We start from the raw sequence: 27,064 nt of genomic DNA, 5'->3' as shown, positions 1-27,064 counted from the left end.
ATATTCAAATTTAATAATTTGCACTACTTTCAAAATATTTTCTCGGTTTTATTAGTCACCTGACACTTTTTCGTTATTTTGACTTATCTTTCGCTTAAAATTTATCTTTCGCATAGCTACATATGCTCCTTAATTTCAACCTTCGTTTCAATGAAATGAAGGCCATTTTCTTTAATATGGTTCTAACCTCGAAACTGAATATTGTATGGAAAAAACAACTTAATTTTGTTGAAACGAAGACGAAATTAAGATTTTTGTGAAATTAAGGTGTGTCTAAACATGGTATAAACTTATTATACTAACAAACAAACCTAACAAATATTTCAAAAAATATAATTGCAATTTTTTTTAACATAAAACATTAAATAAATGTGTAATTATGTGTAATATACTCGCAATATATTGCCAAAGCATAATATATATATATATATATATCGGTTGTTAGCAACATGACACTACAAGTATTATTTTATTTTCTACAACAGTATGGCAACTATGAAAAAGACATTCGATATATATGGCTTTCTCTTCAATATTTTTCTCGGACAAGAAAGCATTAAAGTTCATGAAGTCTGGAGGTTTTTGCTACGTTTTTTTGTAGTGATTGTGAAATATTTTAAAAACTATAGTTCGGTATGTAAAATTGGTCAATTTTTTAATGTATCTAACAAAAAAGTTTATATATAAATTGTATTATATATATAATTACAATAATATTCGTCGTGATGATAAAGTGATAAATTGTCGGCCGCCATTTTAATTTTACAGCGTTCGATTAATAGTTCTTAATTTTGTTAAATGAAATATTTTCTTAATTAAAGCAAGTGCATTTATGTTCTCATTTGTCGGTAAAGTATGGTTTTATTAATAATTGTCTGAATTTTTGTCAAAATTTTGTGTATACGGAAAAAGTATGCTGAATTCATTTTCTTTATGTTATACATACACATCATATCATGAGAATGTAAAACAGATATACATACAGGATTTTTGTCCTTAGATATGCGTTGTACTTTTCAGGTTTTCAATATGTTATATTAATTTTTAAAATTTTTTAAGTAATCGTGATGTCTATCGGTTTTAATTATTCAATAATAGTTTTTGGTAATTACAGTGAATACTAAATTCAAAATTTAAATTTTTTTTAAATTATGTTTAACAGTTGCGTGGAACACGAATAGAGTTTACTTGTGTAAATCCAAATATATTTAATTGAAAAATGGGTTGAGTAAACAAGAAATGTATTTGTTTCAAGTTTCATTTATTGGTGAACCTGTTACCTTGTAAATATGGGGTTACAAGATATTCTGTTCTATTTATCAGCGTTATCATTTTCTAACCAAGATAATTTAGTTACATCTACAATGACTGTTCAAAATAAATAGTTCTTCATAAATTCTTTATCTCGTAGTTAGTTGAAACATTTTTCTGTCTGACGATGCAGTTTTACGATTAGCAATAAAAAAATGTCAATACTTTTATCACAGCTAAGCTAGTTTCACGTTTTTGATAGGGATATTTTAGTTGAAACGAATTTTCTCAAGGCTGGTTATTAAAAGTATTTGAATTTCTGATTATTTTGATTTTTTTTAATAGTTTCTAAAACTATCTATATACAAAAGATTTATAAAAAAAATTACAAATTCTGGTTAAAATAAAACATGCAAAACAACCAAAAATTTGTTATTTTTTTTATAATAGAAATAGAATTAAACAATTAATTACTTTAAGGTGTAGCAAACAAATTGCAATAATAAAAACATCTTTTCTCTAAAGCACTCTAACTAATTAGGTACTTTATAAAAGATTATATTTGCTACCTGCAGAATAGCAAAGGAAATCACCAAAACAAATCAGCAAATTCTAGAAATAATGTTATAATATCCCATTTTTTAAACTCTAGACATAACAATCCAAGCCTGCTTTATTGAATATAACAAATGATGTTATTACTCAGTATTAACTTCTTTAGTCGAACGTCAAAATATTTTTTTATTATTATACATTTGTGTTTATTGAAAGTTACCTGTTTGCTTATTTAAGTACCTGAAAGTAAGTTATACTTATTTATTGATAATCCTTCTACGATTCTTGTACTTCTATATAGTCCGAATTCTTAGAAAATATAATAGTTTTTAAATATTTAAGATTTTGAATTATTTTTATTATAAAATTTTTTTTTTTTTAGGATATTTTCGTTTTCAAAGTTATTTAAGAGATTGAGTTGAAAAAAATTTTCACAGTCGGTTTCGGCAGCTCATGAGTCATCGAGACGGTGCAGAGCTTGATCACATTACAGTAAAGATTCATAATATGAAACGTAGCGCATCGCGCGATTCACCATCTAGAACAAGTGTTATTGGAAGAACATCTCGTAGTCGTTCAGAAATGGGACGTGGTTATGATAATGGCAGTGGAGTTCCAGGAGATTCCCCTGAACGGATGTCGCCCGATAGATTACGGCGTAGAATTGGTAGATCACCTTCACCACGTAGTCGGTATGGTGTATCTCCACATCATGATGAATATTTGCGTGCTCCACCAGTTTCGGATCGTCCAACATATAAAGTGTTATGCGTTAGTGCATTACATCCTAAAGCATCTGATGAATTTATAAAGGAAACACTTTACCGTGAATATAAAAAATTTGGTGATTTTAGTATACGAATTTCACATGATCTTGATGAGCGCGTAGCTTATGTGTGTTTTAGAACACCGGAAGATGCTCGTGAAGCTAAGCATCATAAGCCACGTATAGTGTTATATGATAAAATTGCATTAGTTGAGCCAGTTTATGAATCATCATCACGGAATGAGTACAGGTATGCATATTTAAACCGAAAAATAAATTTGTTAAACTAATGTATTTATAATATGAATTTATGTTATAGACCCAGAGGAAGATCTATTACACCACCAGATTATGAACGTTATCATTATCCACGTTCACCTATGGGTCCAGGTGGTCCCATCGAGCATCGTCGACCACCACTAGATCCTTATGAAAGGTATGGTCCTCCACCGCCGATGCATCCACATGGACATGCTCGTGAATATCGTGGCCCTATGCATCATGAATATCCACTTCCGCCACGTGGACCACCAATGCATCGCGTACCACCACATTTGCATGGTCCACCACCACCACACTCTTATGGTCCTGGTCCGATAAGACATATGGGACCACGTCCTCATCACGTACCATATGAAAAGTCTGAAAGTAAGAAAGACAAATTTCCAAATTATTTGCACCATGTACAACCAGAAGATGATCCGCTTGCAACGCGTACTCTATTTGCGGGAAATCTCGAAGTAAATATATCTGATGAAGAACTACGTCGTATTTTTGGCAAGTATGGTATTGTCGATGATATCGATATAAAACGTCCTCCACCGGGTACTGGCAATGCTTTCGCATTTGTACGTTATCAAAATTTAGATATGGCTCATAGAGCAAAATTAGAACTTTCTGGTCAATACATTGGTAAATTTCAATGTAAAATTGGGTACGGTAAAGTAACGCCAGCAACACGTATTTGGATTGGAGGTTTGGGTGCTTGGACATCAGTTACACAATTGGAACGTGAATTTGATCGTTTCGGTGCAATTAAGAAAATTGAGTACCAGAAAGGTGATACGTCCGCTTATATACAATATGAAACTGTAGAAGCAGCAACAGCAGCAGTAAAAGAAATGCGTGGTTTTCCACTAGGTGGACCTGAAAGACGTCTACGCACTGATTTCGCTGAACTTCCTGGAGCTCCGGCAGCAACATTTAAAACAAAGCCAACATATGAAGAAGCAGCAGCTGAATATAGACGTCCCGAATATGATTATCATTACGAGGAAGTACCACATTATGCACCACGTGGTGGCTATATGCCATATCCGCCAAGAGGTGGATATAGAGGACGTGGTGGTTATCGTGGTCGTGGACGTAGTAGTTATCATACAACTTATCACAATGATGTTCATCGCCCTGTACATCCAAGTAGTTCATCTGCCATTCCACCACCAGCAGGTGCCGAAGAAGAATGGCGTCGTCCACCTGGTGCAATGGAAGCATATGATCGCCCACGTTCCACATCACGAGAGCCTGGCATAGAACGTTCACGCTCACGCTCACCACGTAAACGTGGCCATTCACCAGAATCAGAATCTGAAGATTCTCCACATCAAAATGGTGCACTAAATTTAGCACGTACACTTCCTGATATTGCACGCAAATGCACTATAATCTGGCAAGGAGCACTTATACTTAAAAGTTCACTATTTCCAGCTAAATTTCATTTAACAGATGGTGATGCCGATATTGTGGAATCGCTAATGCGCGACGAAGAGGGTAAACATAATTTACGCATAACTCAACGTTTACGTCTTGATCCGCCAAAGTTGGAGGATGTACAAAAACGCATCACATCATCGTCTTCCCATGCAATATTTCTTGGCTTGCCATCATCTGCAAATCCAGTTATATCTGATGACTCTAGTGTACAGACTAGACCGCTAAGAAATTTGGTATCTTATTTAAAACAAAAAGAAGCTGCTGGCGTCATATCTTTATTAAATAAAGTAACTGAAGCCACAGGAGTACTGTATGCTTTCCCACCATGTGACTTTTCTACTGAGTTATTAAAGCGCACTTGTCACAGTGTTAGCGAGGAGGGACTCAAAGACGATCATTTAGTTGTCGTCGTAGTACGCGGTGGAACTGCTTAAAAACTGACTAAGGGAGTAATAAATATGCAATTTTAAGAATTTCGTAAACGTATTGTTGCGCCCAGCAAAATAGATTTGTAAAACATAGATATTAAGTTTAAGGAAACATAAAGTATATGTAAGTATAAGTGCGTGCAAGCAGTCAAAGCTGTGGATTCGCAACGAAAGAAGAAGTTAGATATAATACAAATGTATTTATATGTTTATATTTTATGATCGATGAGATCTTAAAGTGAAATGAAACGTTTATGTGAAATATTATCAATATGCATAACATAAGAAAATGTTACTGATAAGTTACTACGCCGCAGTTCGTCAGTGCAGATTTTTAAGAACAGAATGAATATGTATCTATCTAATGATATGCAAAAGTAAAAGATTTTTAATGTTTAATTAATGTTAAATTAGCAGAAAGCAAAATTAATGGCATAGTGCTTGTTATTGATTGTAACATATATGTGCGGAGTGGCGTGTGATGTAAGTTGGTATAAAAGTTTCTAAATTAAAACAAAATTAAAATTAATAATTATTTTCTTGTGTTTATAATTTGTTCGTTTAATGTTTTTGTTTTTTTCATTTTTTTTTTTTTTAAATTAAATTAAATGAAATGAAATGTATTTGCTGGCAATTGAGCAAGGCATGAACCGTTTTTAAAATTGGCTAATAAAGTGAACAAGACAAGTGCTCGACAACGACAAAGTGGGTGTTTTAGTGAGATGCAATCAATTCTCGCCGAATTTAAAAATTCAAAAACGCTTTTATGTTTCCAAATTAATTTGAAAATTTCGTTTGTGCAGTGAAACAAATTTAATTCGGTTGGGTGTCCAACAATCAGTGAGTTTTATTTAAACGTTTATTTTCTTGAATGGAAAAACTTTTAATTTAATTGCTTTATTATGATTTGATGAATGGAGATTTGTGGTTTCACTCAATTGAGTTTCTTATCAATTTAAATTAATATATTTCGTGCACTAATACTTTCTGTGCAGTGTTCAACAATGCAGTGCAATAATGTGATTGATTCGAGCAATTTTCCAAATATGAAAATATGAATTTTCTAACCAAACACCACCATCCTATGAGAAGCTTGTGTAGCATTTGTTTAAAAATATTTATTTACTTGAAGGGTTTTGCAAATGTTACATTGTTTTCTTAAAAGTTGCGCACCATCCACCACTTGTGATATACATAGTAATCTAGTAATCCGTTAAAGACAAATCGGCAATGCCAATACATTTGTGAAAAGCAATATTAATCTTATAATGTTTTTATTTCTGAATTTGTGTAACAATTGAAACATTTTTAGTTTAAAACTATTTAGAAAGAAAAAATTAAATATTTGTATTAAAAGCAAATTATAATAAATTATTTACCAACGAATATACAAAAAGAACAAATGCATGCGTGTTATATTATAATGAATTAATTCAAAACAAAAAAAAAAAAATACATAAAATTTATATAAATAATTTATATTACAATCTTAGTGTTTCTCCTTTTTACTATGTTATATATATGTAAGGAGATAGTCAACTCATTTTTTTCATATGTACGATACATAACAAACAAACTAAACTTAATGCTAAATGAAAGCAATTATTGTAATCAATTAATGTTTATCCAAAAATTGTGTTATATTTAGAATTGAACTTGTATTTGCATTTGAAATTTAATCATAATAAAGATAAAAAAGTGTTATAACAACAAAAAAGTCTGGAACATCGTAAACGTATGAAATATAACCATCCTTTCCGGAATCCCACAAAAAGCTGAGCAGCGAAAAGTAACCTTGAAAACATTTTTCACCGATTGTCACCACACAAATCAAACGGTATCTAAAATAAAAGTTTTTCTTTTAATATATATTAATATTTTTTAAAGTATAAATTATATGAATCGTGAAGTGTCTCACATAAAAAAGTGCATAATAGTTGTTAATTATAGGACTCAACTTGGTTCAAGTGGTTCCCTAAAATCACCATAACAACCTAATCTAATAGAGTGATGAGCAGCTGGTATAGTTATTGCAAATAAATAAATCTGTAACAATATCTCACATAAAAAAGTGCATAATAATATTTGTTAATATTGCCATAATAGTCACCAGTTCTTTATGGCATAGGAAACCGGTTCTTTACGATTGCTGTAATAACCCAACCTAATAGATAAATGAACACCTTGTACATCTTTCCTAAATTTTCTATAACTCAAACTAAAAAGAGTGCAACAGGGTTTTAGAGAGCAAATTACATACAATTCTGCTTCCATAACTCGAATTTCTATAACTTGAATAAAATATTGTCACGACGTGCCAATAGCAATATGGGAAAGTGCACTCTATAGGGATAGGGTAATAGGAAAGTCCCTTTTTCCAAATTAAATGTTTAATTTTTTTTCTTATGTTGCTTCTTTGTGGAAATGCCAGTCGTTGGCAGTGTGGTGTAAAGTAAATAAAATAACTTCCAATGTCTCTCTTAACGATTATATTGAGCTTGATAATGAAATTTATACATCAAGCTTTCCTACAGATGACGATATTATTGAGCATTATAGCTCTGAAGTAGTGGATCTAATTCTAAGCGGAACGGAAAGTAATGGTGAGGGTTCTGTGGATGAAATTGTTCATTAGCTATCCAAGAATGAAGTAGAAGACTCATTCAAAACTTTAAATTTTTATTTACAAACGAATGATACTTCAACTGATGATCACTATAAGGCTTAGAATAAATTGGAATCTTCTTTACTGAAAATAAGAAAAAAAAAATTTGAATCCCAAACTCTATTCTCTAAATGTATTTTGAGTTATGGAAGTTTGACTGCATATAACTCTGTTATAATGTTTCACATAAAATACTGCATAGTAAGAGTTGTTAATTATAGAAATACATTGGGTCAACTGGTTTCATAGGATCACTGTAACAACCTAGTCTAATAGATTAATGAGCAGCTTGTATAAGTTATTGTTTAGGAAGGCAACATTTTTATAATGATTGATTAAGTAGGTAAAATGAAAAATAAAAAAGGCGTATTTATCAAAATTTTTTCATTTGTGTCGCCCAATTGTCAGATTGAAGTTCCATCACCCTCATGGTTCCATATCCAACTTAGTGGTTATAAACCCATGCCCTCAGTACATCGCTTCTAGCAATGACCGAACAACAGCGATTGGTGCGGATTGGTCACTGGAAATATTTTCAACAGCATGTCGGTGACATAGCTCCAGTTAGCAAATAACTGGAGGTTTGGACACCAAAACAGATAACTGTTAGCAGATAACTGGAGGTTTGGGCGCTTAAAAAATTCAAAATAAAAATTAGTGACATATTATATCTATATTGGAAAATTAATTTTTGTCGTAGAAGTAGTGTAATATAATATATAGGTTTCATACATTCATGTAGATGAAATCTCTTTACTAATAGAGTAAATTAACTATTCTTACATCTTCTTCTAATAAGGACACTTTTAATATTTAATAACTAAAATCAATCTATTGAAACTGATAGAACAATTATTGGACTATTCTCAGGAGGTGTTTATTTTATGATTTAAATAAAAATGATGAATAATGAAAATAATGAATTTTTATATAACTTACCTATCAAAATTGTGTGATTTAATACGATTTTTTATCTCCTCACTAACCTCAGTAGCAACTCTCAGTGCGATTTTTGGGGAATACGTGAATGTAGCGAAAGCAGTATCACAAACACTTTTTATAATTTTTTCGCAGATTTCTCTATTCAATGGTTTAATAGACTCCAGACGATACGTTGGCATGAACTTCATTACAGGCTGTCATATATAATAGGAATAGAAATGTCAAAATACATTACTATAACAGAACATTTTAACAAATAATCTTACTTTTACTGGTGAAATCGTTAGAGGTACGTTGCTTTTTCTACGAGGAGCAATCGAAACGTCATCCTAAAATGAAAAAATCTGTTTGAATCTGCAATATCAAATATCATATGTAAGTCTATACATTTTATGATATATGCGTGATTCAATAACATTTACCAATCAGTGCTACCCTTGAAATATTAATTTATTGCTTTTCCTATCAATCAAAATTGTTTTCCCATAAAAATAAATTAAATTTATTTATACCTTTCCACGTGTTTTGCCTAAAAAAAATATTGCCAAATCCGACCAACTGGCTGCCATTATAAGTAATAACGTATTAGTAACCTAAATCTTAATATTTTTATAACATTTTGTTAAATCGATAATATTATATATAGAAAAAACATTTCAGAGGACTCGTAGGTAACTTAAAAGCTTTAACCACATTTTAATGTAGAAATAAGGACGAATATTTAATTGTCTCTCTTAATTCGCGTATAATTTAATTGTGTGCTCTTCTCCAAGAAGTTTATTAACTTCGTGTTTATTTGTGAAAATATAAGTGCATAAATTGAATGAAATCTGTTTTATTGCCAATAAAAAATAATATGAAAATCATTTATATAGACATCGAAAAGTGCTACATACATGTTGTGAGTATTTACTCAGTAAGTTAGTTTCACATTTGAAGTAGAATTTCTACTTAAAAGCGTATCTAATGTCATTTATGTTGTCTTCAGTCGTATAATTGTGCTTTATATTGCAAACAATCAAGAAATTATTTATAGTTTTGTAGTGATATTTTGAAGTCTTATATCTGTCAGTCATAAAAATATCGTCTTCGTTTTGGGTATATAAACAATGCGTTTTATTGTTGGAAGTTCTAGTTGCAAGTGCTTCTTTATATATTTACTAATATATAAGTATCTGTACTTTATTTTTTATTTAAATAGAAAGAACTCGACATAAACTTGAAAATGATTTCACATTTTATTGATAGTTTCCTCTTCTATATCAAGACTTGTTGGTTTAAAATTGGAAGCTTCAAATGATATCGTCGTTAAACAATTACTTATAAGATCTAAGTGACAGCAAATCTTGTAGTAAAGACTAAAGACGCGATTTAAGCCCTAAAAGTGGACCTATTGTGATAAGAGAAGAGATAAAAATGAACCTATTGAACGAGAATTAAAATTATATATTTATTAAAGCTTTAAAACAACATAGCGTTATTGAGAATGACGGCCTTATAATTTACGAAATATATTTGCTTAAAATTTAATTAGTTCGCTAATATATAATTTAAAATTATTTCTACAACCAAATTTAATGAAATCGCGCTAAGAATTATACAAATATCAGTGTTTATATTCTGGAACCACACGCCTACGATGGATAATTATCGCTTAGCATTCTCATTGAAATTTCTTTTTTAGCAAAGCAGTGCAAAGTTGTGGTTTTTAACATAACAACAAAAAATATTAACAAGTAAAAGAGATTCTCTTATTAGAATCGGTTTTTTTTATATTAGGAACTAAATTATAGAAAATATTTATACTCTATATTAGCAAAAAAATTTATTGACAAGTACAATAATTTCAAATATGAAAACTTGGGTGTAAACTATAAATTTAAACAGTAGATGCATTCCAATATTAACAGATTGGTACAAGTTTAGTGTATTCGTGTAGAATATATGTATCAGATAACTTTTAAGAAGTATATTTATATTTATTTGACCCATAAGGTACAACACATATGTGATCAAATTCAATACTGGGAAATACAAAAATAGTTTACGTTAGTCGGTACGTATTGTAAGAACTTAAGTCAAAGCGAAATGCACAACCAACCACACCTGAGTATTTCGTTTTGGCTTAAGTTTTTACGGTACGTACCGCCTAATAGAGCCTTAAAATTTTCCTTACTCCTTTTATTGTGCACATCTGTTACTTTCGGCTCTGTACTGAAGTTACAATTTGTTATATGGACAATATGACTCAACATAGTACAATTCTGTCTAGTGCTCCTACTCACAATTTTTTTCAAATAAGAGAAGCGAGAACCTTACGCCTACTACCTACGTACATCTAGTATTGTGCTCGCTAATAAGCTTTTGTTGTTTGTTATGTTACCTATACATCATTTTGTGAGTAGGAAGCAAACGAATGAATTGAAATAAAGTGAATGGTTGAGACGAAAAATTTGTCTAATACCAAAATTGATAAACATGAGAAGTCTTTGCTTTTGTTATTGTTGTTCCTCTTATATCTTCTTTCCTTGATGAAGCTAGAGTTAGTGTCTAAAACAGTGTCTGTGAATACTTGGGTGAACCACTGTAACAAGAAGTCCATTGAATTATGATAAGTTCATGAATTTATAGCATGCCTTTTTGACTTTTACTATATACAGATAAGAGAAGTTCAGTATGTCACTAAGTATTTATATGCTAGCTATAGAAAAATTTGAAAGACAGTATAGACATTAAAAATGTTGAACTGTTTCAAATTGATTTGAAAAAATCGATATAGAAGTAGAGGGAATACAGGATATCAAAAACAGTGGTAAAGCTAGAAGTGTAGGTTAGTTCAGTATCACAAGAACAGCATTTTGTAGTTAAGTTATTTAGATATTCCAAATTGAAACAATTGAAATGAATTCAAAAATTTAGATAAACGAATAAATAATTTATATTTCTACATTATTTAAAGGAATTATATACAGTATACATAATATATGTATATAATACGATAAAAGTCTACAGTATAAAAATAGTTTCATAAATTTCCATTTATATAGACAATATATTATATAAAAATACGTACCCCATCATTTGCCATTTTGAAGTTTGTTATTTCTGCCTAATACAATAATATGTGCCAAAAATAAATATATTAATTAATTAATTAATTATATTATTAATAAAAATATATATTAATTTTCTGAATATTTTAAAATTTTAATTTTATTTACATTAAAAATATAATGATTTTAAAATGTTTTGAAAATAACAGGTTACTTAAATTTTCGTTTCTTGCATTAATTATTTTCCAAATTTTCACATTTATTTATGCCCAATTAACTAATAATAGTCTAACTGTCACATTCATTAATCTAATTGACCAACCGAATGGACTACATCACAATAGCAACGTTGGTGCTTGTTAATTATAGAACTATTTCGAGGATCTTTAAAAGTGTGGCGTGTTTCTAATTTTTGCGGTGGACACTTATGTGTTAAACACCTAATTGTTCATTACGTTCATCTGTGTTTGCCTAGAGCTGAATAGGTGCATTAATTGGGTTCTCTATTTCTTCCTTGTTCTCATATTCATAATTTGTACAACAGATTAGTTTCAACCTAAGAGTGTGTCTATCAAATAATCAGTGATCATAATATAACCGTCCACCAAGAGATAAGTCCTCTCTTACATATGTATATATAATTAGTAACTTCGTGATTACGATTAGATAAAATAAATACACTGATAGTCAGACGAATATCACTATACACATTATTCTTATTAAAATTGATTACGATATATAATAATGTTAATTTTGTATTTCAGGTAACAATGCTAGGAGACTAAATTTCCCTTTTAACCATACCTGTCGCGGTTGTGGAAAGGGCGATGAAAGTCTCTTCCATTTGTTTTGTCTCTGTTTAGCACATGCGCGGTGCCACCTTATCACTTTAGGGGCTTTCTTTTTGAGGGTCTTGGAAAACTGCAAACCCTCCCTCTGAATAGCATCATAAGTTTTGTCAAGCTGAACTAAGTGTTTCTAACCCTTCTATGTTAACACAATGGATCTACAGGCCTAAGTTTATTCTTTGGGATCGCCGGTATCATCTAACCTATTAATGTTAAAACCAAATATGACTGGCAATACAACTGTAATTCAGATATGACCGATATTTTTTGGACTTCATTGTTCATATATGATTTTTAGATTGCAAGTACCATAGGTGTACATTGTGTCTAATGTCTCCATCACTGTGTTACAAACATCTTTCTAAACTTAATATACACTTTATTCTTAGTAATGTAGACGATGTAAGGGTTATAAAAATTGTATAACAAATTTGTTGCTTCTTTTTCCATTAATTGATTTGATAGCAAAAAATGTTAGCTAATATATTATCTATTATCTCCTATTTATAAATGATAATAATTGATTGACTCATAAAATTTAGTTACAGAAAACAAAATGTTACATATTCTTTATTTTGCATTAAAGTTTGTTTTAGCACAAAGTGTATGGATAAATATACATATATATTTTCTTATAACTAATTTTACATATACACAGTCACAGATATATAGTATATATATTTAGATATTTTTATAGTTACATACATATAATATTTTTATTTTTTAAATGTTTGGTATCCTTTTTGGTTTGGTTTTGTTTTTGTTTTTTTTTAAACATATATATTTAAACATTTAACATGTGATATAAAATTACGTTTACAAAAACTACATCAAAAACATCAAGTAAAAAATATTTTATTTGTATAAAATTAAAATCTTTTTAGTTAGTTTATCAATGCTCTTTCAGATTTTATTAATTATAAATAATTCAAATTTAGTGCTAAAATGAAAATGCCAAGAAAAAAACTAAATATAAAATCAATACTAGTTGTGCGTTAGTGTTTGAACCAAGAAAAAATTAATAAATATTGAATAGGGTCCCTTGGTTTTATGTTTACTCAACCCATTGGAACGATGGCTATATCTGCAGTTTTTTGATAGACTAAACTAATTATAACACACAAAATTAAACAAAACTATAAATGTAATAAACAATAATATTAAATAAATAATTATATTAATTTAAATAATATTAGAAAATAATGAGTATTATAATTTCATGAATTAAATATAATTATATAATAATTATAATTAAATATAATAATATTTACTATAATATACATATTAATTATATAATTTACTGTAATGCAATCGATATTAAAATCTATAATAATATAATTAATAATAATATTAAATATAATATAATAAATAATAATAGTTCATTAAGTTATTGAGCTACTTACTGCAAATATTGAATACAATATTAAATATAATATAATAATATATAATATAAAGAAAAATGTAGTAAATAATAATTTAAAGAAAGATATAATAAATAATAAAATAAAAGGAAATAGAATAAATAATAATATAAAGTAAAATATAATAAATAATAATATAAACGAAAATATTATAAATAATAATATAATAACTAATAATAATAGTTCAAGTATTGAACTAATTATAACAATCAAAATTAAACACAATTTTTAATTTGTATAAATACAATAAATAGTAATATTGAATATATAATTACAAATATAGTATTATAACATATAACACAATAAATAATATTAAATATGTGTAATAAAATAATTAATAAATCCAATGGTTTTTAAAATGATTTAACAAACACAAAAACAAAATTGAATAGTATTATAATTATTAAAAAATTCAATAAGTATTCACTAATTTAAAAAAATCAAAAAATTAAGTACTAATATAATATATACAACATAATAAATAATAATAATTCAATAAACTATTGAAATAATTTCTCAAATTAATATAATAATTTATTATTAATAATTATTAATTAATAATGTAAAATAATAATAGTAAATATAATAATGCACAAATAGAATAAATAAATAAATTATATAAATAATTATTATTATACGAGTACATATAAATAATGATTATATACAAATTAATATATAAAAATGAATAAATAAGCGTATATTGTTGTATTATAAACAATGTCTCTAAACTAATAGCAATATTCTACTATTGGATTTTGTTTAGAGATGAAGTCAAACATATTTAAACTAACTTATACGATTTAAATGTATGATAATCAGTGTCAAATCATTAGCTTAGAGTAATATCAGTAATTATAAAGTACACAGTAAGGTTCATTCATTTTATTTAATACCTAAATTGTAATAATTTCTGTAATTATTTAATTCAGAATTAAAAAATTTGTTTTCATTCTGCAAACATAACTTATGTCGGTGGGTACAGAAATAATGTTCTACATAAATTCATGCTTAAATTTGAAAAGTTTTCATCCATTAATTACTATTTCAAACACACTTGAGCACATAAAATATAAGCCCATAGTATTAAAGCTTACAGTTTTTAAATAATAATGAAGAGTATTAATAATAATAATGATAGTAAAAATTAATACTAATAATAGCGATAACAATAATTAATGGTAATTATAATAATAATAATAATGAATAATATAATAAATTAATAGTAAATTATAATAAATTAATGAATAATAATTATAATGAATAATAATAATATTGAATAATAATAATAATGAATAATAATAATAATAATAATAATAATCAATAATAATAATAATAATAATAATAATCAATAATAATAATAATAATGAATAATAAGGGATAATAATAATAATGAATAATAATAATAATGAATAATAAGGAAAAATAATAATAATAATGAATAATAATAATAATGCATAATAATAATAATGAACAATAATAATAATGAATAATAATAATAATGAATAATAAAAAAAATAATGAATTATGATAATATATTCTTATAGATAATTATGATAAATTTAAATTAAGGGATCAATTATAAGTTTTTAAAGTAATTTTATTTAAAAAAATTTAGTTTTGTTTATACAGATATAACAATAAAAAAAAAATTAATAAAAACAAACAATTATGTGCGCTTAAATTATAAATTATTAAGTAAAATTTTTAAATATTAAAATTTTTTAAGCTTCTTTAAGACTAAACAAACACACTAACATGTTGATGTAGAAAAATAAAACAATACGACAACACTTAGAATATATATTGGGATAGTGTAAGTTTTGTAAACTGTTCTTAATCAGTCGTAAAGTGCATAAGATAGGACAATTAATAAAGGATAGAGTGGATCGTGCATAGCTAAGCTAAGCTAATTTTATATATATATAGTATATCAGTGTCTAAGAAATGAGCTCAATACAAAACGTGTAACTTGTAAAAGATTTCACGATTGCATACATAGGTATTTTAGTGAGATTTTTAATATTTAGTTGCATGTTATACAATCCTTTCAATATTAAAAATTTTTTTTTTGTATTTATGTTCAGAGCAATAAGTTTACACCAAATTACAAGTATTTAAATATTAAAAAAATTGTTGGCGCAGTTTTAATGTCACCATTGTATTTTTTGGTCCAAGTTTCAATGTTAATGGGTTTTGTTGATTCTGGCACAACTTTTCATCAACGTTCATTGAGATTTCAAATAAAGTATTTTCAGTCATTAGAGCGGACTTTACGCAATGAACCCCGATTAAATTTACAAATTGATTCGAGTAAAGCAGAACGGGCTGGTTCACTATTGTCATCAGTTGGTATATTTGGCGACGATGATTGTCTTTCCACACTTGCCAATGTAGGTATTTCCTTTTGATGTTGATGCAATTGGTGCATTGTAGGCGTTGCAGGTGGAGCTATAAAAAATTTAGTTATATTGTTAATGAATTTAAAATAATACGTGCTTGTAGTTATATTTACATTTTGCACTAGATATTGGATTAGAGATACCCTCATGTTGCAAATTCACACTAAGCACACTATCTGAACGATTAAAAGGGTTAACGTTAGTGCCTGTTGTGGAAATGCTTGCTGAGGCTAATGACAAACGACCATTACTGGTTTGCAAAGAGCTTTGTTGCTTTAACTTTGACTGCTTATGTTCCAATTTCTAAAAATATTGTTTATATATATTGGAGAGTATGATATAAATATAAATATAATTGTGACTCACTGCTTTTTGTTTTGATTTCCTTTTTTCTTCCTCTGAACTCATCAATTCTTGTACTCGTACTATACGTTTTTGGTTTTTCACAGATTTTTGCTCATCACGCAAGCGATGTTCACATTTCAATGCAGCTTGTTTAAGAGCTTCTTTGGCATTTAAAGATAACTTGAAGTGAGGCTTGTTAGCATCTGCAAAAGTATCAGTTGAGCTTGTCGCATGCTGTGCAAAAAATTGATGGCCTATAAGTTGCTCAAGTGTTGGCAGACCAGATCGACATGCTTCTTTAGATAAAATCGTTTCCAATAAATTTTCTGAAAAAAACAAAAAAATATTGAGTAAATGAAATTTTATAGTAAGAATATATGGAAATTTTTTTTCCTGAACCAAATTAATTATGGAACAGGTGTATAATACGATTTCTTGATTCAAAAAACAAGAATAATTAAGATTCAGGTAGGATTATTATTGTTATTAAAAACAATAATAACAGTTCAACCTTTGAAATTTGGATAAATTAAGACTGATTATAAACATAATAATAATCTTTTGGTTCAAGACTACAGGTCTCATTTGTTACAAAGAAAGCCATATGGTCCTCATAATAAAAACAGTACAGTGATATATGGATAATTCCATAATATGTGTTAGATATAAAATAAGTGGGGATATGGGGATGTTGAAATAAGGGCTTCGACCCGGAATTTTTTCCGTTCCGGTAAAAAAGAAAAAAATATATCGGCTTGGTTCCGGTTTTCGTTCCTGCATAAATATCGATTCCCGGTTCGATTCCGGTACGAAGCCTTGATCGAACAGTAATTTTTTCCGTTCCGATTCAAGAAAAAAAATATATATTCGGTTTTTTCCTGCAAAAATATCGTTTTTTTTTTAACCAGGGCTTCGAAGCCCGAAATTACCTTAGCCGAAGGAGTAACTACTTTTTTTATGTATAATGTAATATTAAAGAAATTAATGTTTAAATGTCTATATACATATTACTTACTTAAAGATTCTGGACAATCATTAATTTGCCGCACTACTGACTCTTGTAGTGGATACCCCATGGCCATTTCAAACAAAACATGCCCAAAACAATAAACATCAACTTGTTCGACCGTGTGAATTTTGCTATGCTGTACAAAAAACGGACGATAAAATGCTGGCACACCAAGAATATAATTTTCAACATCCAATAACTTAACACAATCATCAACTATGACTATATTTCCGGAATGTAAATGACCTATAAAAAAAAAAAAAATACTAATTAATATTGTAAATTAATTATATTTTTGTTAGACATTTACCATAAGGATAACCTTTAGAATGTAAATATATTAGCACTTCTAAAATTTGTCTACCATAATTTGCTACTTGCTTCATTGTAAGCGCTGTTCTACCTTTTGGATTACCATATTTGCGTAAAAATGGATTTTTTGGTGTAGACATGCATAAGAAGTCTTTAAGTGTACCATGTTTATGAAATCTAAACAAAATGACAAAATGTATATTAATATAGTTTTCATATTTTAATATATTTACAGACTTACTTTCGTATTATTAAGCAACCGTTTTCGTTATGTGTTGCATAAACGACGGGTTCAATGTAGGGATGATGCAATCCCATGAGACTTCTCAATATGCCACCTAACTCTTTATCATCTATATATTTATCGGGACCAAATTCTAGCCATTCGAGCACCAATTCAGACGGATCAAGCATACCGCTATCAAGCGAACTTCCACTTCCATTACTGCCAGCTGCACCGATATGTTTACTTTGATGAGACTGGGAACCACTCTTAACAAGTTTACTAGCACTTTTATCTGGCGGTTTTGGTGATACTTTAAAAAAATGTTTTCGTAATCGCCAACCTATTAGACCAAGCGTAGCTCCCAATGTCCAAGTACCATCACTACGTAAGCAAAGAGATGCATTTTGAACTGCTTGATCTGAAATTCATTTATAGAAATTTTAAATATCACAAAAGAGTAAGGCATTTTAATCTTTTAACAAATAATTCCTCAGCGCTAATTAATGATAAATTCCACAGTACATCAGATACTTTTTGTTGTATTATAAAGGATTATCTATAATATAGTCAGCACAGTATATTTTAATGAAATTATTAATGAATTAATTATTTATTGATTTATATAGAAGGCTTATATCAGTAGAAAATATAGTCGATTGGTAATGTAGTGCTCGTTTCGATACCCAATGCATGCTAAAGGTTATCAATAACTAAGGTGTTCTGTTAATCGTAGTTGTTCTGCTTTCTAGAGTTTTGTAGAAGGTATTATTGTAGATAAAAAGCCTATATAGAAGTGCCATAGATAATTGTGAATAGTGAAGTGACACGTTAGTTTAGGTTTGTATATCAAAGTCTACTTGAGCTCAAATATTGGCTCATTGTGATACTACGGATTAGCGTTTCTCATACGCAGATTATAGAGATCCCTAATAGGTTTGTAGTACTCAGTGCATAGATAACGCTGAAAATGAACTAATTTGACACGTCTTTTGTAAAGTGTCAGATACGTAAAACATTGCAACGCATCTTCAACTAAAGTGAAGATTGGACTAAAAGGTCAAACAAATAAACAAATAAAATCACAGACCATTCAAATATGAATTGAATAGTCTGTGTGTGATCTATGGTCTATATTATTATAAATTAATAAATCTTACAGCTAATAATATGTCTGGAGTTCTTAACGTGACAGTTACATATCTTGCCATCCTGGATTTGGAGAAAGCAATTTGACATTTTAACCAAATAAACTATCATAACCAAGTAAATTAAATGTGGACATATGCAGACGATATTGATTTCTTTGGGAGATCCGAATAATTTGTACAAATATTCTTCACATATAGCAAGCGACACAAATAATGAAGCTACACATAATATGAGACAATACGATGTACATGGCGGCATTGTTTGTAATAAAGTGGGGTGCGAGTTTGAAATGAAAAAGACTTATGATGCCGATTGCTTAAATTCAAAACCTACTACAGTTGGGGAAGCATTTTTAGGGATAGAAACTTAATCTCCATAATATCCAAGCAACTGCTGTATAAAACAATGTACACATGTATGTACTGTGACCAATTAGGTGAGTTGGAAAAAAAAGTTCTACAGGGAATTGTTTACTCCATCTGTGAGGAATGGCGCTATTGAAGAAGTTATAATTACAAACTGTAAGCTATCTTTCTCTAGGCAGACATATAATAATAACAAAAATTAAACTCGTTAGGCTTTGCGGTACCGGCCACGTAGTTCCTTGAAAGTCACCTTTATAAAGTACTTATTTATCGACATGCTTTTAATTTATACTAATCGGCTTATGTTTGTACTGACAAACTCTTTTTGCTCAATTCATGTCTTCACTAGGGATTTTTATGTCCCTAGTGATGATAAAATAATTATAGTTTTTCCAGACGGTTACATACGGTAATTCTTTTTTTCTCATCATGAATATAACAAATCCCTACCGCAATAAAGTTAATATCAGTGACTTCGAATACAGACAAAGGCTTTTTGCATGCACTTCATAAGCCAGTATTCTCTTCAAAACTACGGTTTTTTTCACAAAGCTCTTGACAGGAATCCAGTTGATACTTTCACCAAGAATTGTCCTAGAATAATTGTGGTCCAGATGTAGCCACGTGGTAATCATAAATAAGTTTTGATTAAAAATCATAAATAAGTAAATAAGTTATTAAAGTTTCTTCAATTTTATTTTTATAAAAATAAAATAATTTTATTTTTATATATATTTTCTTTTAAAAAACATTTCATAATATTTTAGGAATTTAATTGAACGATTACTGGGAATAATATACCATGATTCATTAATATTACTTCCTTCGTATGCAATGTACTTTATGTTATTTGTAAGACTCCATAAATAAACGATTATTTATTAATTTTAAATATTCTTTATCTCCAAAAAATTATCATAACTTCCACATGAGTCATGGCAAATACCCTCTACTTAAATGTTTCAACATGACAATGACCTGAAGCACACATCGAAGATAGTAAAAATATATATATATATATATCCGATGAAAAAAAAGTTGTTTGTATTGATTAAATTACTGGATCTTAATCTAGTGGAAAACCTATGAGATCGTAGAAGTGTAGCATTGCCAACAAAATTCATCACTTTGAAAAAGTAGAAGAACTATACGAGCACCCAAAAAAATTACCTAGAAACCAAACTTAAAGACATTATCGACAACCTAACAATGTCTATAACAAATATATATATGCAAAAGTAATTAAAATGAATAACACATTAGAAAATATTAATTGCAACAGCTGTAAATGTTTTAAGAGGACTGAAATAAATGTTTTTGTTTTCTTAATATAGGATTTTTAAAAGTTCATTAATTTCATAAATATATTTTGACATCTAGTAATTCAAATCAGATATGTTTAATATTTAATATTATATGTATTTACATATCACACATAAATTTTAATATTGTATGGTAATATGCGTATATTGAATATTATATATAACATATGTGGGATATTTCATATTATTTTCTCATATTTAATTCCATATAATATCTAATATTTAATATAATCAACATAATATTTTATTATTAAAATTATATTTTAATATTTATATATTATATAATAATGTCACTCAAATAAAAAAATTAAATAAATTATACTTTAAAAATAAGTATATAACAGAATAATACAACAGTATATAACATATATGAGAGAACTGTGCAAATTTTATGGATATATAATTATTAAAGAAGCACTTAAATTTTTTATACTCACCATGAAAGGATTGCGAATAACTGTCTGGATCAACAAATCGCTTTGCAGGAAGCGATGATGCTAATATGGGATTCATTAGAACAGTATTTATATAAATTTGCAATGCTTGTCTTCTCTGAGCTATAAAATCTGGGCGCATATTGCCGATAAGACGTTTGCCTGGAAGTTGTAACTCTTGGATATCGGCAATGGAAAGACATTTATGGAGTTGAACAAAATCATTGTAACGATGTAATATTTTCCAACAATTTTCTTTACGAGGTCCACGTTGAAATCTCAACAGATATTCCTATGAAAAGAAATTTAATCATATTTATAAACATATATTAATGCATATATACATATATGTGCAGAAGAATGTTTTAGAATTAAATCATAAGTGGCATATACGTTATATATGAATAACTACGTTTACACACACTTAAACTGCTACTTGAATTAAGTAATTGTGGGGTGAAGTAGATTTATTGATTTTTTTTTGTCTCACCGTATGGCCATTAACTTCCTGAGCAGTTTCTATGACGCACTCTATCCTTTGGGTGTCATCAAGTTTTAGCCTTTGGTCATAGAGTTTCTCAAATATTGCCATTTGTCACTCCACCCTGGCTCGCAGTTGGATACATTTTAATTAAATTTACTTTTTTAAAATTGCTTATTAAGCAGTTAACTCTTTCACTTTAAATCAATATTCTCAACTCTGGTAAACTTTTCGTTATTTTATACGGAATTTATTTAATATATTTTATATATATATTTGTTTAGCAATGAAAATTATATAAAAGTATTAAAATTAATTAAATTATTCACTAATTTTACGCATTTTCACTGCTCAAATGACCCTCTTATAGAAAAGAAAACAAACATATACAAAACTACATGTTATAACAGTTTGATTGTGAATTTCTTTTAGCGAAAAGTTCAAAATAATACTTTTTGTTTGATAACTGTTATAATTCTTTAATATTTTAATTATATGCGTTAAATTTAAACCAGTTTGAAAATTACTGTATTAGTTTATTTTACTCACAAAAATCTCAAATAATTCGTTCGATTTAAATATACAATATTATTAATTGATTGCTGCGCTGTTAAGTTACTTAATTTTCTCTTTCAATAAATGAATGACAATATTACCTATATAGATAATAATTAACAGATTTGTTTTCAATAACACAATTTAAATGAAAATAACAAAGCATGGATAAAAACTCAATATTATTTCAATTAATTATAACTTTACATATATCATAATATAAAAAATGAAATTTATGGTATTATTGGTAATAAAAATGTGAAGTTTTTTTTTTGTATAATATATAATTAATTGAAAATGGTAAATAATTTTTACGGGTAATGAAATATTTTACTTTATTACTCTTAAAAAAAGATAAGACCTGCAGTTTCATATGATTTTTGTCGAACCAAATTAGGTTTGTAGTCATGAACTAAAGCATATTGTTGCACCCCAAGAATATCTTTTTTATTTTTTTGGTTGCACCCATCAAATGCTATAGCAAAAAAAAAAATCATATATAAATGATATTTGTATATATATATAAAAATATAATAAAAAAAAACTAGTATTTAGTTTTAATTAAAATTTTTATTCTACTTTCATTTTATTCTACAACAGAATTTTTGTGAATGTTGACTTCTTAAAATTTATTTTGACTATTGTGAATATCCTATTTAATGACAGTACAGTTAGTCGCCTATTTAACAGGCGTTTTCTGATATTAAAACATTGTAATAAAAGTTTGTTTATAATTAGCAATGGTGATTACAACTGGTAATTTACGTTCCCAGCTAGTGGGTTTGACAAACTTTTCTGGTACACATAAAGAACAAGCAGATAAATATCGACAATTATTGGAGGTAGTACTCTCTAATACCGGTATGGAATTAATTGATACACTGAAGCTATTTGTGGAAGGTATAGTTCATGAACATGTCAGTTTGGTTATTTCGCGTCAAATTCTTAATGATGTTGGTTCACATCTCACTAAGCTACCAGATGAAGTTTCCAAACAGGTTTCGCATTTCACATTAGACAAAGTGCAACCGCGAGTTATATCCTTTGAAGAGCAAGTAGCAGCCATACGTCAGCATTTAGCAGAAATCTATGTGCGAAATCAATTATGGCGTGATGCAGCTAATGTACTTGTTGGCATACCGTTAGAGACCGGCCAAAAGCAGTACAGTCCAGATTATAAACTTGAAACATATTTAAAGATAGCACGACTTTATTTAGAAGACGATGATCCGGTGCAAGCTGAATGCTTTATTAATCGTGCTTCTCTATTGCAAACTGAAACACAAAACGAGGAGCTTTTGGTAAATAGCATTTTTCATTTATTAAACAAATATATATATTTATATATGATACTTAAATTTATTGCAATATTTTTATCTATCTTAGATTTTGTATAAAGTATGCTACGCACGTGTGCTGGATTATCGCCGTAAATTTATTGAAGCAGCACAACGTTACAATGAACTTTCATATCGTAGTATTGTCGATGTTGAGGAGCGTTTAACTGCACTTAAAAATGCGCTCATATGCACTGTACTCGCTTCAGCGGGTCAACAACGTTCGCGTATGTTAGCTACGCTTTTCAAAGATGAACGCTGTCAACAGTTGCCTGCATTTGGAATTTTAGAAAAAATGTATTTAGATCGCATTATACGTCGTTCGGAGCTTGAAGAATTTGAAGCGTTGTTATTGCCACATCAAAAAGCTGTTACTGGTGATGGTTCCTCAATTTTGGACCGTGCTGTATTTGAACATAACTTATTATCCGCCAGTAAATTATACAATAATATTACATTTGAAGAGTTAGGAGCATTATTGGAAATAACTGCATCTAAAGCTGAAAATATTGCCTCTCAAATGATAACAGAGGGCCGTATGAATGGGTTTATAGATCAAATATCAGGAATTGTTCATTTCGAAAATCGTAACTTGTTATTTATGTGGGATAAACAAATCCAGTCTTTGTGTTATCAGGTAAATTCTATTATAGAAACAATTGGAGCTCGTAATTCGGATTGGATGACTGCGACCATTGATGAAGTTAATTAAATATGAACTGCTGTAAAATAAGAAGTTAAAAATAATCGATAATAAATATATTAAACTAAACAATTAAATAACAATTATGTTGCCATTGCATTATAGTTTGCACCAAATCTCTACAATTAATAATGGGTAAGTCAGCACATAAGTTTTTTTTTATATTTTAGTTTTGTTAATGTTTAAGAGGGATTGGTGGTAATTTAATATTTATTATTTTTATCTACTCATGATATATGTATATCGTAAATAAGAGGTTATTTATATATAGAGATTAATTGTTCCAAAGTACACTAATCTTAGAAAGTGATTCCGTTGTTCCACATTGAAAAAATTGTTTGTTAGTTAGCAAGGGATTTCTATTCAATATTAATTGTGATGTGGGGTATCATAGAAATCACACAAAAAACTTAAAATATATCTATATATATATTTATATTAATTTATATATATATAAATTAATTAACTTAAATTTAAAAATTTGGTTTAAAGCAGACTTATTTTTTGTTCGTTTAATAGATTTTAATACGGAATTTGATATATTCTATATTATTATAGCTTAATGCTAAAAATTTATTGATTTTGAATTTAATTTTGTACAATTTTATTTAATATTAATAATGATTATTAACACGGTCGGCATTTTTGTTGCTAAAAAAACAAATAAGTCAATTCAGAAGCTGAAAATGGTTATGTACCTAAGATAATAAGACACTTATATGGAAGAATTCAAAAAAAGTTTGGAGACCAATGAGTTGTTCATAGAAAAATAACAGGCATTTTTAAAATAAATGTTGTGCTTAAAGGAAGAAGTTCGTATTTAAAAAAAATGATTTTTCTTTTTATCTGAAATCTATATTCATAAATAAATATAAATATAAATATAAATATAAATATAAATATAAATATAAATATAAATATAAATATAAATATAAATATAAATATAAATATAAATATAAATATATATATATATATATATACATATTCGAAATAAAAGAAAGACATTGAAAAATTATTTATTGAAAGGAGTAAGAAAAGTTGAAAGTTTGTATATCAAGAAATCAGTTGTCCAAAATATTAAGAAGGGGCGTCAATTTTGAAAACAACGACATCAGTTACTCAAAGAAGTAGAAAGAGTTGCACGCTTTGTACATTAGTAATTTGAGCAGAGACTAAGATGAGTTTTTCAAAACATCACAAAAATGTGCTTTTGAATATCAAGAAATCAGTTCAAAAAGCCGCAGTTCACTGTGAAATATTTTGAGGATTAGGAAATTACTATTTCAAAATACATGGAAATGAATCGACGAGTTGGATGCTTTCTACATTAAGGTTTCAGTTGTCCAGTATATTAAGGAGTGCCAACTTGAAATATCAAGATATAAATTCTTTAAAATGAAGTAGATACTTGTGTACAAAGAAATCAGCAGTTTAAAGAGTAAAAATATTTATCATCAAATATTGTTTTATTGTTTTTCAAAGTATTCTCCAGCCTGATTTGTACACTTTTGCATGCGCTCAAACCAATTGTCGAAGCACTTTTTCCACTCCGATTGAGACACCTCCAAAACATGGTTTTTGAACGCTTCAACAGCATCTTCTGGCGACGAAAATCGTTGACCACGCATTTTTTTCTTGATGTGCGGGAATAAAAAGAAGTCATTGGGTGCCAAGTCACGGCTGTACGGCGGATGACCCATCAATTCGACGTTTTGGCCGGTCAAAAAGGCGCTGGTTTGAGCCGATGTGTGAGAGCTCGCGTTGTCATGGTGAACACATTGGTCTTATCTTATTAGTTATTCGAATTTCTCCGCAGACTTCAGGCAAACAAATTGTGGTGTACCACTCAGAAGTGACCGTCCTTCGTTGCTCAAGCGGAACTGTCGCCACATGACCAGTTTTGCCGAAGAAATAGGCAACCATTTTGGTTCGAAGTGCTTCTTCCACGAACAACTTTCATTGGATTTGGCTCGTCTTCGAAGATCGACACGATCGATTATTGTTTTGTTTCGGGCTCATACGCATAGATCCATGATTCGTCATCTGATAAACGTCTTTGAAGCACCGCGAACGTATTTTTTCAACATTTCAACATCTTTGCACCAATCGACACGAGCCTTTTTTTGAACGATTGTCAAATTGTGCGGAATTGATCAAATTAATCGCACGAAAATGATCACGTGTTAATTCTATTTTTTGGACGAGATGAATTTTTCAAGTCTCTGTAAATAAAACAATTTACAATTAAATGCCAACAGGTTCTGAGTGATGTTATGCTAAAAAATGTCAACCTTTCCAATGGAAATGTCAGATTGCACCTGGCAACACTTAATGTTGCCTAGGCCAAAAATATATATAGCAGCACTCGTAAAAGTAAGTTCGAAGTTTATTATCGTGTTTTAAAATATTTATTGGTTAATAATTTTTATGTGGTTTTCGATAGAGAGCCCGTTTCTTTTCTTTTTCTATTTTTTTTTTTGGAGTATAAAATCATTTTCTATATTTAATATTATGAAAAATGGATAGTACAATACGACTTAAATGATTTATTGTGCCCTTTTCAGATTAGAGTGTTTTTTTCAAGTACGATTTCTTTAATGAGAGACAGTATAGAGCCTATCTTTCCTAGTCTTGGATCCTTATGATCCATGAAATTCCCCTCTAGGTGTGTCTTCCGCTTCTGCATCAGTGCCGGGCATTCCCATAGCGCATGTGATGCGATTTTTCTCAATTCTATACAATATCTGCAGTTTAAGTTAGATTGGATTCCTAACTTCGTTAGATG

At 28.7% G+C, this 27,064-nt stretch overlaps 4 protein-coding genes across 7 annotated transcripts; 2 read left to right on the top strand and 2 right to left on the bottom strand.

The window, feature by feature from the left end:
- Window positions 1-530: 530 nt before the first annotated feature.
- On the top strand, window positions 531-5,242 carry LOC119686006 (RNA-binding protein spenito). Of its 3 annotated transcripts, none has more exons than XM_038100451.1 (3): window positions 531-633; window positions 2,189-2,822; window positions 2,892-5,242. In XM_038100451.1, exons 2-3 carry the CDS (start codon window positions 2,260-2,262, stop codon window positions 4,717-4,719), a joined length of 2,391 nt encoding a protein of 796 aa, XP_037956379.1. In that variant the 5' UTR covers window positions 531-633; window positions 2,189-2,259; the 3' UTR covers window positions 4,720-5,242. The 3 variants fall into 3 exon arrangements, with proteins under 3 accessions (XP_037956379.1, XP_037956381.1, XP_037956380.1); XM_038100453.1 differs by lacking the exon at window positions 531-633 and adding an exon at window positions 828-848; XM_038100452.1 differs by lacking the exon at window positions 531-633 and adding an exon at window positions 1,998-2,052.
- Window positions 5,243-5,317: 75 nt separating this feature from the next.
- Window positions 5,318-11,491, bottom strand: LOC119686008 (dynein light chain Tctex-type protein 2B-like). 2 transcript variants are annotated; one of them, XM_038100456.1, is made up of 4 exons: window positions 11,394-11,491; window positions 8,587-8,649; window positions 8,318-8,514; window positions 5,318-6,554 (listed from the first exon to the last, which is right to left on the bottom strand). In XM_038100456.1, the coding sequence occupies exons 1-4, from the start codon at window positions 11,406-11,408 to the stop codon at window positions 6,389-6,391; spliced, it is 441 nt and encodes a 146-aa protein (XP_037956384.1). In that variant the 5' UTR covers window positions 11,409-11,491; the 3' UTR covers window positions 5,318-6,388. The 2 variants fall into 2 exon arrangements, with proteins under 2 accessions (XP_037956384.1, XP_037956383.1); XM_038100455.1 differs by lacking the exon at window positions 11,394-11,491 and adding an exon at window positions 8,833-8,932.
- Window positions 11,492-15,328: 3,837 nt separating this feature from the next.
- On the bottom strand, window positions 15,329-21,973 carry LOC119680612 (PX domain-containing protein kinase-like protein). Its single transcript, XM_038093526.1, has 8 exons — window positions 21,694-21,973; window positions 21,207-21,495; window positions 17,949-18,351; window positions 17,706-17,884; window positions 17,402-17,641; window positions 16,408-16,712; window positions 16,155-16,344; window positions 15,329-16,090 (listed from the first exon to the last, which is right to left on the bottom strand). The coding sequence occupies exons 1-8, from the start codon at window positions 21,793-21,795 to the stop codon at window positions 15,894-15,896; spliced, it is 1,905 nt and encodes a 634-aa protein (XP_037949454.1). The 5' UTR covers window positions 21,796-21,973; the 3' UTR covers window positions 15,329-15,893.
- An 847-nt stretch (window positions 21,974-22,820) lies between these two features.
- LOC119682804 (COP9 signalosome complex subunit 4) lies at window positions 22,821-24,417 on the top strand. The gene is made up of 2 exons (XM_038096316.1): window positions 22,821-23,540; window positions 23,626-24,417. Exons 1-2 carry the CDS (start codon window positions 22,980-22,982, stop codon window positions 24,286-24,288), a joined length of 1,224 nt encoding a protein of 407 aa, XP_037952244.1. The 5' UTR covers window positions 22,821-22,979; the 3' UTR covers window positions 24,289-24,417.
- The last annotated feature ends 2,647 nt before the right edge of the window (window positions 24,418-27,064 follow it).

Source organism: Teleopsis dalmanni, chromosome 2, assembly GCF_002237135.1.
Source record: "Teleopsis dalmanni isolate 2A chromosome 2, ASM223713v2, whole genome shotgun sequence".
NCBI lineage: Eukaryota > Metazoa > Arthropoda > Insecta > Diptera > Diopsidae > Teleopsis > Teleopsis dalmanni.
Note: the sequence above shows the minus strand (reverse complement) of the source record. Positions and strands in the feature narration are given on the sequence as shown.